This window comes from Mustela erminea, chromosome 6 (assembly GCF_009829155.1).
Source record: "Mustela erminea isolate mMusErm1 chromosome 6, mMusErm1.Pri, whole genome shotgun sequence".
NCBI lineage: Eukaryota > Metazoa > Chordata > Mammalia > Carnivora > Mustelidae > Mustela > Mustela erminea.
In genome coordinates, this window is record NC_045619.1 from 45,488,820 (window position 1) to 45,500,937 (window position 12,118).

A 12,118-nucleotide genomic window follows, 5' to 3' on the forward strand; every position below is an offset into this window, starting at 1 on the left:
TCATCTTTCAAGACTCTGCACCAACTTTCTCTCCTGTGAAAAGTCTTAGTTTTACCGATATAGGCTATACATTTCCCAGATGTGAGGCCCATGTTATATTCTTGGTGAATGTTAGTTTAAATGATGGACTTAAGTATCATTTGATGGAGTGTAAAAATAAGGCCCAGTAAAACTACTTTCTTGTCACTGCTTTTACGAAAGGAATAAGATCCCTTGCTAGGATCCGCCTACATTCACACCCTTGAAGTCTTACCTTATTCCTTCTCCTCCTCTCTTTGGACACACACACACACACACACACACACACACACACACACACAGCCTGGCAGAGTTGAATCCCAGTTGGTGACTGTTCAGAGTCAGATAAGTAAGGAATACATGCATCCCTGATGACGAGTACAAGCTGTAAGGGGTCAAAGACTGAAACCAGAAAGTTGCAAGGGAAATTTCTAAGGCATGGAAAAGGTTCTTACAATGTGGAGATTAAAGACAGAGTTAAGGTTTGAGAATGAAATAACAGAACTCAGCAGTGTGCTGGTTTTAAAATGTGTCTACAAATACTCCGACACTCCTTTCTTCAAAAGGTGGAGACTAATTTCCCTCCCCTTGAATATGGGCTAGAGGGAGTCCCTTCTCATGAACACAGTATGGATGACATGAACAGCGTGTGATCACGTCACAGGAAGTCATTACGACTTCCTTCCCTCCATCTCTCTCTTCTCTTCCCCACCCCCGACCCCCTCATTACTTGCTCTAGAGGAAGTGATCAGCCAATGGCCACATGAGTGAACTGTCTTGGCAGAAGATTCCTAAATCTTCAGACAACTGCAGACCCAGCTTACATCTTTTTTTTTTTAAGATTTTTATTTCTTTATTTGACAGAGAGAGAGAGAGAGAGGAGAAAGCAAGCACAAGCAGAGAGAGCAGCAAGCAGGGAAGAAGGAGGTTCCCTGCTGAGCAAGGAGCCTGATATGGGGCTCGATCTCTGGACCCTGGGATCATGACCTGAGCCAAAGGCAGAAGCTTAACGGACCGAGCCACCCAGGTGGCCCACTCCGCAACCAGCCCACATCTTGACAGAAACCACTGGGTGAGTCCCAGAGCCAGAACCACTCAGCTAACTTGCTTTCAAATTTCCAAACACAGAAACTATGAGATAATAAATGTTCGCTGTTTCCAGCCACTAAGTTTTAGAGTTATTTATTATGCAGTAATAGATAGCCAATATACATGAGACACAATCCCTCGGGCAGAGGTTGCAAATTGGAAGTCAAGATCCTGGTTCAGTCTGCAAATATATTTTCCTCAGCTCATCATGTTTTTTATGAGCCAAAATTTAAAAATCATTTAAATTCATTTGGAAATCTAGATTTCCAGTCTCTCTCAAAGATGTGGAAATCTGGCAACACAAAGGCCTGAGCTCTGGTCTGGCAGCTGTGAGGGAGAACTGAGGACTGGCCTTCTGCTATAGGCTCTCCCAAGCTCCCCGGAGCCCCCACTAACCCCAACCCCGTTAGCTATTCATCTCTGTGCCGCCAACACTAACAGCATGGCTTTTGTACTGCTCTTTCTCTTGTATTAGAAAAACATTTCTCATTTCTTATACCTCTGAAAAAACTAGGAAGCAAAAGATAAACTGAAAGGGCTTATGTGTCTTAAGAAATCTGGGAGAACAGGGGTGCCCAGGCGGCTCAATTGATTAAGCATCTGACTTTGGCTCAGGTCATGATCTCGGGGTCCTGAGAGCGAGCCTCACCTTAGGCTCTCTGCTCAGCAGGAAGCCTGCTTCTCCTTATCTCCCCCTCACTCATACGTGCTCTCTCTCTCATATAAATAAATAAAATCTTTAAAAATTAAAAAAGAAAGACAGATGTCTAGGAGAACACTTATTTCTCAGTGGGAGAGAAGACTCTCCCTGCATGCCTAATGTGCCATGACTGAACGTCTGTGTCAAATACACACAACTTAAGATTCTAGAAGCTTTGTTCATTTAGGCAAATGGACTGGCCCCCATAAATGTGTTGGGTGAAGCAGCTCTTTCTCACCTGAGCTCTTTGAAATGGGGTGAAGGTAAGGATGATGAGTTTGCTAGACATGGCTTTGAGCATCTTAAAAGAAGCCACCAACAGGATACTTCTCCTCTCATACTGTTTGTTGTTGAGAACATGAGCGCTATCAAGTCTTCCAGTGTTGTACTAACAATAGTTGCTTAGCTTCACATTCTTATAGCTGATTCACATCGTGTCGGACCACATCTGGATTGACTAATCAGAAATAACCTCAAGCACAACCCCTGCTTTTCCATAAATGCATATATTATTTTTCCTGTTGTCTCTAGAAAATAAACACTGAACTAGAACAAGAGTCAACGAATTTCAGCACACAAGCTAAATCTGGCCCACTGCCGGCTCTAATAAATAAAGTTTTATTGGAACACAGCCACACTCGTTCATTTCCGTGTTGTCCGCGGCTGCTTTTGCCCCATGGCGACTGAACTAAGTGTTACGACAGAGACTTTATGACCTGCAAGCCTAAATTTCACCATCTAGAGACACCTACATGGCTCAGTCAATTAAGCCTCTGCCTTCAGCTCAGGTCATGATCCCAGGGTCCTGGGATGGAACCCCCAATTGGGCTCCCTGCTCAGTGGGGAGTCTGTTTCTCCCTCTGCCTGCCGCTCCCCCTGATGGCATACACACTCACTCTCTCTCTCTCTCTGACAAATTAATAAATAAAATCCTCAAAAAAAAAATTAATATGTAGCTGATCTTTGAACAAGAAGGATAAAACACAAATATTTTGATAGTTAATAAGCTAAGAACACATTTTTCTTCAAAGGAACACAACATGGGAAACAGTGAAGTCACCACACCCTCTCCAGAATATTTGCCTTCTAATTCCTTGTCAATAACTCTAAAGCTTGCTTTACCTTACAAAGAGACATAAATAAGACAGTGTTTTAAATTGAAAATGAACTCACGGTGGCTAGTTTCTGAACATCTTCATCAGATGCTCCCAGAGAGGCCAGGCCTATTTCTTGTGAAAACTGAGCAAACTTAGGATCCGCAAGTAGTGGAACATGTCCCAGGAGTTCGTGACAGGTGTCTCTGACAAGAAAAACATTGTAAAAAAGTATTATACGAAAGGCTTTAAACTATCACCGGTAGAACAAGCTTAAAATCCTAACTGTAACCCTGATATTATAATTAATCACTGTGACCAAATTTCATCAAGTCTAAGACTTCTTTTATCACAGCTCTGAAACCCAGACGCAACTTACAATCCACGGCATCTTCAAGTATATGATATCCAATATTTGTAATAAATAATAGCAACAACTATTTTCAAGGGCTTACCATATGTCAACCACATGGTAAGTTGGGTTTTTTTTTTTTTTTTTTAAGATTTTATAAGACAGAGCATGGTCGGGGAGGAGAGGAACAAGCAGACTCCCTGCTGAGCAGGGAGCCCAATGCAGGGCTCGACCCCAGGACCCTGGGATCATGACCCAAGCTGAAGGCAGATAACCAACCAGCCGAGACACCCAGGCACCGCACTGTAAGTGTTTTATGACATACACTATCCCTCGTAATCCTCAAGAGAAACTTAGGAAATTAATGTACTTTAATAGTGCACGATCCTATAAGAAGGGGTGGGCAATCTACAGTCACAGGACAAATCAGGCCCACCACCCGTTTATAAGTAAAGTTCATCGGAATACAGCCATAGCCCTTTTATTTATGTACTATCTAGGGCTCTTTTTAACTAAAACCGCAGGGTTGAATAGCTGTGACTAAGACCATATGGCCGGCAGAGCCTAAAATATTTATTAGCTCGCCCTGCGGTGATCAAGCCAAAATTTGAATCCAGCTTATGGTGATTTGAAACTGTCGCTTTTAATGCTGAAGTTGCACAGCCTGCCGTGTTACACTTTGCAGACACTGGCAAACAACGGAGGATCATATCATCATCATCAAAGCGCCTTTCCCACCAAAGAGTTATCTGCCCATAACACAAGCAACTCCCTCGAACCTGCCCAGTGGAAAACCTTTCCAGTCCTCTGCTTTGGTTAGCCTGAACTAGGAAACAACAGACGCTTAGATCTGCTCTCATTTGCCCGTGCTTCTATTTGGAGCCAAATGATGAGGCAAAGACAGGTATGTGTCACAGGGAAGTGAGGCAGATGCCTTCCTGAGTCATTGCCATGAATCACAAAGTGTTCCCTGATCCCGAGCTATATTGGAATGAATCCTCCTATGATTCTCTGGGAATGGATCAAGAAGCTGCAATATTTTATTTTCCTGGCAAAAAGTGATTAGCCAGGTAGTATTTGAAAGATGTTTCCTAACTTCACCTGGGCTCCTCTCAAGTGTTTCACTTCAAGTAGATGCTAGAATATACATGCCAGGGGCTGCCACTATGATTAAAAGTATGAAGTATGCTGGGTGGTTCTGTGGTTGAAGCAAGTCAATGGCGGTCAAAGGCACAAGATCGATGCCCACATACAACAGATGGTATTACTCAGTCTAAACATCTTGTTCCCACCACTCAAACCACATCCCCAGCCTTGGCCAGCCACTTCACAGGTACATCGGGTGGAACGGGTAGCCAAATGAGAACGTGGAGACAGGACGCTAAAAGAAATTCCCAACGTATTCCCTGTCATCTGCATGCCAATAGCTTTCTTTTTACACAAGACTGAATGCATGGAAGAGAACACATGCTTGTTGCTCTCCAATCCTATTGCTTAAGGCAGAGATTCAGACTCATTGAACTTTAGGGTATAAAGAGAATTTAAATATTATCTGAGTCCTTCATATTAAAGATAGGAAGAAAGAAAGACAGAAAGCTAACATATTCTGAGTTCTTATTATGTGCTGGGTACTGTACTAAATGTTCTCATATCATATCAGTAATTTATCCTTATCTACAAAGAAGTCTCACGACTCCTGTTTGATAGATGAGGAAACGATAATTCAGTAAATGTAAGCATCTTTCCAAGGTCACACTCTTAAGAGACAGACAAGATTCGAAATCAATTTCCTCCAACTTAAAGCTGTGCTCTTCCTCTCCATTGTTTTAACTAGCAGATGTGGAGAAACGGGAAGGGAAAGGTCAGGGTGTGCCGCTTACATTGTAGGGAGAGCGTTTAATGAAGCTGGTCAGCACAAGTGAAAATGTAGTCAGTACGTTACAAGTCTCTTTTCCTGCTACTCAGTGGCCCTCAATCTTCTAAATTACTTGAGCAGCATTTTTAAAAATACCAGTGACCGGGTCCCATGTAAAACCAAATCAATCTGACTCTTGGGGACAGACCAGAGCATCTGTATTGTTTCCAGAGCTCTGAGGGTGCTAATAAGACACAGCCAAGGTAGAGACCCACTGTCATAACAGATGATACTAGGAGCTCTCCTAGCAGGCTTCCAACAGCAAGGAATTGGAACGAAACCAAAGGTGATTTTGTAATTTTGAGCTGCCCAAATTTAATTCCACTGAAATTACATCAGAATCCTGGGGCATAATGAAAGGTGGTGAAAGAGAGTTTACTAGATAGCTAATTACTCCTCCGTGAGCATTTGATTCAGTGAAAGCATCTAATACTCTATGCTGGGAGTGGACCCCATCGATGTACTCCTGTGATGAGTTTTTTAAAAAGCCGTGCAGTGCGCACTGATGTTGGGATCAGGATCAAGTGGCCCACCATGGATAAATTTGAATACCTCCATTGTAGCCTATAATGTAAATACTAAAGCACCCCTACCCATCCAGGCAGAAAATATGACACTGATCATTCCAAAATTAGACCAGATGTCAAACTTTAGGGAAACACTGAAGACGGCGTAAAGAAAGTAGGTAAGCAGAAACTAAAATAACAAGTAGTGTGACCAAAACATATAGAACGCTTGCTATGAGCCAGACAGTGTGCTAAGGGCTTCGCTGTGCGAGCGCGAGACAGGTCATGGCTACCGTGGCAGTGCATTCAGGGTGCAATACTGGATTTACTTTTGAACTTGTCAAATCCTTGTGGAAGGCTGCCGCACACAGCCTTATATCTACCTAGGTACTAAATGAATTTGAAAACATACAGGTAGAAGGAAAAGAGAGAAGGTGGCAGTCAAAAAGGAAAAAAGAAAGAAAATACTAAGATCCAAAGACATGAAGGGGTCCATTCTCTGGAATAAAAAAGACAGTTATCACCTAGATTTTAAGTCAAGATGTCATTATCTGAAACCTGTAACTCAAAGCCAACGTAAGAAGGTTTAATAGCATCCCAATGATAAGGTAATGCAACTATTCGTGGAAGAGGATGAAAGAAAGGAATTTGAAAGAATGAAATCATGCAATATGGCAGAATATACTGCTTCATTAAGAATGAAAGTCTCAGGGTGCCCGGATGGCTCAGGCAGTTAAGCATCCAACTCGATTTTGGCTCACATCTTGAATTCAGGGCAATGAAATCAAACCCCATTCCCAGCTCCAGAGTTCAGTAGGGAATCTGCTTGAGGTTCTCTCTCCTCTCTCTCTCTCTCTGCCCCTTCCCTCACTTCTGCCCATGCTTGCACTCTCTCTCTCTCTAAAATAAAGAGATAAATCAAAAAAAAAAAAAAAAAAAAAAAAGAGGGCACCTGGATGGTTCAGTGGGTTAAGCCTCTGCCTTCCGCTCAGGTCATAATCTCAAGGTCCTGGGATCAAGCCCCTCATCAGGCTCCTGCTCGGCAGGGAGCCTGCTTCCCTCTACCACCCTCTCTCCGCCTGTCTCTCTGCCTACTTGAGATCTCTGTCAAATAAATAAATAAAATCTTAAAAAAAAAAAAATAATGAAAGCCTGAAGCCAGGTGTCTAATAAAATTACCGATGGAACAGGAGGGATGCCTTTCACCCTGTTATAAGTAGAAATGATAGCATCTCACTAGTTTGTGTCCGCTTCTCAGCTCCATGTCCCTGCAGAGACCCTAAAAACCACCAATCAGGCTCAGCGAGTGTGTGTGCACAGCGTGGGCAGTGAGCCCGCCTCTCATGGAGCCAAGGCTTTAAGCGCCTATATTTCAAGACCAGAAGCAAGGTTATCGTCTTTTATGACTGGTGAAGCCGTCTCAGAAATAAACTCTATCCCAGAGTCTTTGGCTTAGACATGGGGTGTAGACAAAGGAAACTGAAGTGCCAAGAAACCCTTCAACCAAACAGCATAGAAAGATGTTTAATGTTACTAACAAAAGCAATTACTTAACTTCAGTAAGTCTCAATAGTTTCTCTGACACCGAAGGATTTAGAAGCTGGAGTTGACTCTGACTCAGAGACTGAAAGAGGCTCCAGACTTTTGGGAATCTGAAGGAAAAAGGCTATCTTTTCTCCAACCTTTGTATCAGTCAGGTTCTGGTGGGCTGAAATCACGCGGTTTCGCCCTATTTCACAAAGCACAGCTGTTATTATGTCCCGCATATAGAGTAGTTCACAATCCTTCTGTGGGCTGTGTCGTCCACAGCTGGGACCCCTGAGTACCTAATTATGAACAGGTTTCCGAGGTGAGTCCACAACTATTGCCTTATCACACCAGATCGCTCTTAAAAGATTCAATTATTTGGCTATAATTGCACCTGTCAGCACATGCTGCCTCCAATCTCTACATCGGCAAACTTTTCTCTTTTTAACTCGCATCCCTTTGATGCATTTTCGCCTGAATAATGCTTTCAGAAGCCTTTTCACAAAAGCGCTCTGTTCACTGGAAATGTAGGACCTTTCAAAACTGTTAACACTGTAAAACATCATGTCTCCTTTTGAGGGGGAAAAAAAAAAAGAAAGAAAGAGAAAGAAAAGCGAGAGCTGATATCAGACTCTAAACTTTTGCTGCTCTAAATTGGAATCTTTTCTGATAAGCCCCGTTAGGAGGATTTTAAAGCCTGCTGAAATGGGCCCACAGAAGGGCCTGGGCAAAATGCCTGCGGGGAAATCTTAAATCATTCTAAGAAAGTTGCGATCATCTTGCTGTGGGGAAATAAGGGTCCTGGTTGTTAAGTTCACATTCAAAATGAGTCTGGCATTTTTTCTCCTCTTATCAGTTTTCAAAGCTGACTCCTCACGCTACATGTTGAACAACTCCGTTTTACTTCTGCTGTAAATTAAAGCCTTTAAGAAGCAGTGAGCCAGCATCCGACATTGGCTTCTTATCCCAAATCAGTGCATCTGTCTTTTAAATCATATTGCTATAGGTTTTGTTTGTTCTAAATGACACAGAAGCCAACACAGTAGCTAAATCATGAAGAGAAGGAAAGCAAGACGAGCGGCAGGGGTGGGGAGTTCGCAGGGGTGAAAAGAAGCAGGAGGAAAAGCTGGGAGGCAAAATCGGGTATCTCTTTTAGCTTTCACACAACATTTGGTGGGTGAGTGCAAGTATCTGGGATAACACTCCGGGACGCACTGAGAAGGGGGTGACTTGGTTTGTTTTCACTGCACCAAGGAGATGATAACGGTAATTAATTTCGTATCGAGGCAATTCTTCTACAGCGCTTGCCTTGAACCCATATACAGAGTTCCTTTGGTTTAGATTTAAAATAGCATACTGCAAAATCTGGCCCAGATAAAATTCTAGGCAGCCCTTATGATCACTCCCTCTTCTATCTCTATCGCCGTGCAGATAAATAGATATGTGGCCCTCTTTCTAAGAAGCAGAGCACTTAGATATCGTCCTGGAGGGAATCTTCTTGATTTTTTTCCCTCTAGGAATCATACGGAAGGCCACCAGTGTTACATTCCTTCACTATAATTCTTTTGAGACTGACAGAAGATACTGTAGTGATCTTTCTTGAAATTTCCTTCAAGAAGCATTTATCGTATGCCTATTCTGTACCAAGCACTATGTTAGGAAACAATACTTAAAAGTAAATAAGACATAATCCTAGAATAACTCTTAGCAGAGTCATGTTATGGTTCCATAAAAGGGCAAACAGCAAATACTAACTTTCCTGATCCAGGGAGAGACATACTTTCTAGCTCTTACAAGTCCTATAAAAGGGCTGCAAGGGAAACCGTGGCTATGTCTCTAGTTCCCCTATCATCTCAGATAGTTCTTATTTCTGGAATAAATAAGAGATTTTTAATTATTTCCCTGACGCCTCCCAAATCGCACTAAAGATTAAGGGTGCAATATAACAGAATGGTTAAAAGTCTATCTGAAGTCAGATCCAAGTCCATGTTCCATATTCTGCACAGGCAAAGGACTTAGACAAGTTCTATGCAAAAGGACTTTCTTTATCGATGGAAATATTTTATCTCTGCATTGTCCATTGTGGTAGCCCTTTGGCCCAGGTGGCTCCCGGACACTGGAAATGTGGCTTGCGCTACTGAGGAACTACAGTTATAGTGAATTTGATTTTAATTAATAAATTTAAATAGCCACATCTCTACCATATTGGACAGCACAGATGTCTTGTTTTCTCATCTTTGGAATGGAAATTACATGGGTCCCTATCACATGGAGTTCTTTTTTTTTTTTTTTTTTTTTTTTTTTTTGAAGAAATTAGATTTTATCTTTTTTTTTTTTTTTAAGATTTTATTTATTTATTTGACAGAGAGAGAGACAGCAAGAGAGGGAACAAAAGCAGAAGAGGGAGAGGGAGAAGCAGGCTTCCTGCTGAGCAGGGAGCCCAAGGCAGGGCTCGACCTCAGGGCTCCAGGATCATGACCTGAGCTGAAGGCATATACTTAATGACCGAGCCACCCGGGGCCCCTTTCATGGAGTTCTTAAACAATGTAGTAAGATAACACATTGAAAACATCAGTTCCCAACGAGTTATGTATTATTCATCATATTACATTAAATTATACTTACACCAACATCTATTTTGTACTTGAAAAGGTTGCCCTTTTGGAAGATATTTTCTCACTTAAACAAGAACTTGTAATCTTCTCCAGGACAGATGTCATGCCATGGTCATCTTTGGATGCCTGACACATAATAGATGCCCAATTTAACTGTCATTTAACCCAACCAAACAGAGCAGGGATGATGGGACTCCATGGCTCCATAAAGAGGTAAATCCAAGTGCATCCCATGTATAGTTTTCCTAATTTCCGATAGCATCAGGGCATCAGACTAGGTCTGGGTTTTGCTATATCCTAGTTGTGTGACCATAAGGAAATTACCTGACTGCCTTGAACTATGGATTTGCCGCCTGTTAAATGGTGACAGTCCTGCCTACCTCTTAAAGATGAGTGGAACCATGCCAGCCCAACAGAACATGTGTGGGAGAGGTCGGATCCCTCCTTCCTTCTCTTTTGCGGTATCTTTTATACCTGTCAACAGACGTAATTCTCTGCCCAGCAGTGAAGATGTCTGACCAGTGGTTGCTTCTTCCTTGCCTAAAATTCAGTCACTTTAAATTTCTTCTTCTAAACTTGCAATTGAAAAATACAAATATTCCCAGAAAAAAAAAAAATTCTCCCAGGTCATCTCGGTCTTCCACACCTGAAGGCACAGAAATGGGCTCCCCCTGACTACACGGCACTGAGGGAATGAGAACTGTGGTTCGGGTGCGGCATTAATTTCTAGATGACGAGCACCACACAAGGAAGGCAAACCTTGGAGGGTGGAGGTGAGAAAGGGATCCTGCTTTGAATCTGCAAATATATACGTATTTATATCCGAAAGCTTTACCCCCAGTCACGGTGGGTAACAGCCTAGAAGAACAGAAAGAGCCCCAGCAGGCACTTAGATATAAGCTTGGTTTCAAAATGCATAGGTTTTAAATAATGTATAGTGCTTTTTTTTTTTCCATAGAATATCTATTGTTAGAGTGCTTGGGGCTCTTGAGACAAAAGGCCCTGTAAAAAGTCTTAGGGGTTATTTCTGTTTTTAGGCACCTCACAAAACAAGACACAATTTTATGATTGAAAACTCAGGAGTCCAGGTCTAGCAACATACGTGGCCTTGTAACTAGGCTGGAATTTTATGAGGTCCATCAGCCTCCTCATGAATTTAAGAGGAACCAAGAAAGAGTGGACCTATTTGGTATTTATATAAAGCTTTTTTTCTCTCTGCAAAGATCAAAGCATTATTTCATTATCCCTCACACAGAGAGGTTAAGTGGCTTGCCAACAGTCACACTGAGAGCTGATAGCAGGGCCTGGATTTCCAGCAAGCAGCGCACAGGTCCTTCTGCCTGAGGACACAAACACAGCAGCCTCCTATCTGCATTTCTACCCTGGAGAGAGGAGCTAGCCTCTTTTTCCCAGTGAAAGAGGAGATGCCTCCTCTTGATAAATAGGGCAGGTTCCGCCCCTGTGAAGATCAAAGGAGAAGGAGGGCTTCTAACGAAGACTGGTAGGGGGACCAAACGCTAGATGGGACCTGCATAGCTCTAAACCACCTGAGAGACACAGACAGGGCTTAGGGTTCTAGCAAAGCAAGGGCCACCCAATTAAAGGAAGGGTGTTACTGTTGACTCTCTTACATAACATTTATAAATGAGAAAAACCAAGAAAGAAGCTATTCAACTTCACATGTTACAGGTTTTGAGTTTTCCTGTTTAACGGTAATAACCTTTAACATGGTTAAACATGGAATAGTGGCTAATCTCACAGTCACGGACACAGACTACTTGAGTTTAAATCCTGACTTCCTTGTTCTCCACCAGCTGGGTGCCCTTGGGCAAGTTGCTTAACCTTTCTGGGCCTCAGTTTCCTCATCCATAAACTCAGAATAATAACAGCAACAACCCCTCAGAGCGTTGTTGTATTAAATGAGTTCAATCCATATACAACACTGAAAATCCTGCCTCGTCCATAAGAGTCAATAAATACATACGTGTTGTTAAGAGAAAAGAAAAAATACTGTTGTTACTTCTGCTCTACCGATATTGTTGCTGAAGTTATCTGTTAGTCTAGAAGGGACGACAATACTGTAGGTCTTAGGGCCTCTGTCTAACGTCTTAACTGGCCCGGGTAGAGCTCAAAACAAATGTCTCCTGAGGGGGACGATGGCTGCTGTGTTGAGGGTGTGAGCTCTGGGTTAAAACTCAGGAAAAGGAAGCCAGATGGGATTGGCTCTCTGAGACCATGCTGTCCTCTGAGACTCGCTAATCCTTACGTTTCTCTGCAATCCCGAATGGCAGCAATGAGAATA

General features: G+C 42.5%; 1 protein-coding gene across 1 annotated transcript in view; it reads right to left on the minus strand.

The window, feature by feature from the left end:
* Positions 1-12,118, minus strand: part of TPH2 (tryptophan hydroxylase 2) — a 97,927-nt gene that overhangs the window by 36,538 nt on the left and 49,271 nt on the right. The window contains exon 8 of the mRNA XM_032347012.1: positions 2,981-3,107. Within this exon, the coding sequence (XP_032202903.1) occupies positions 2,981-3,107 (127 nt within the window). The remainder of the gene's footprint in view (positions 1-2,980; positions 3,108-12,118) is intronic.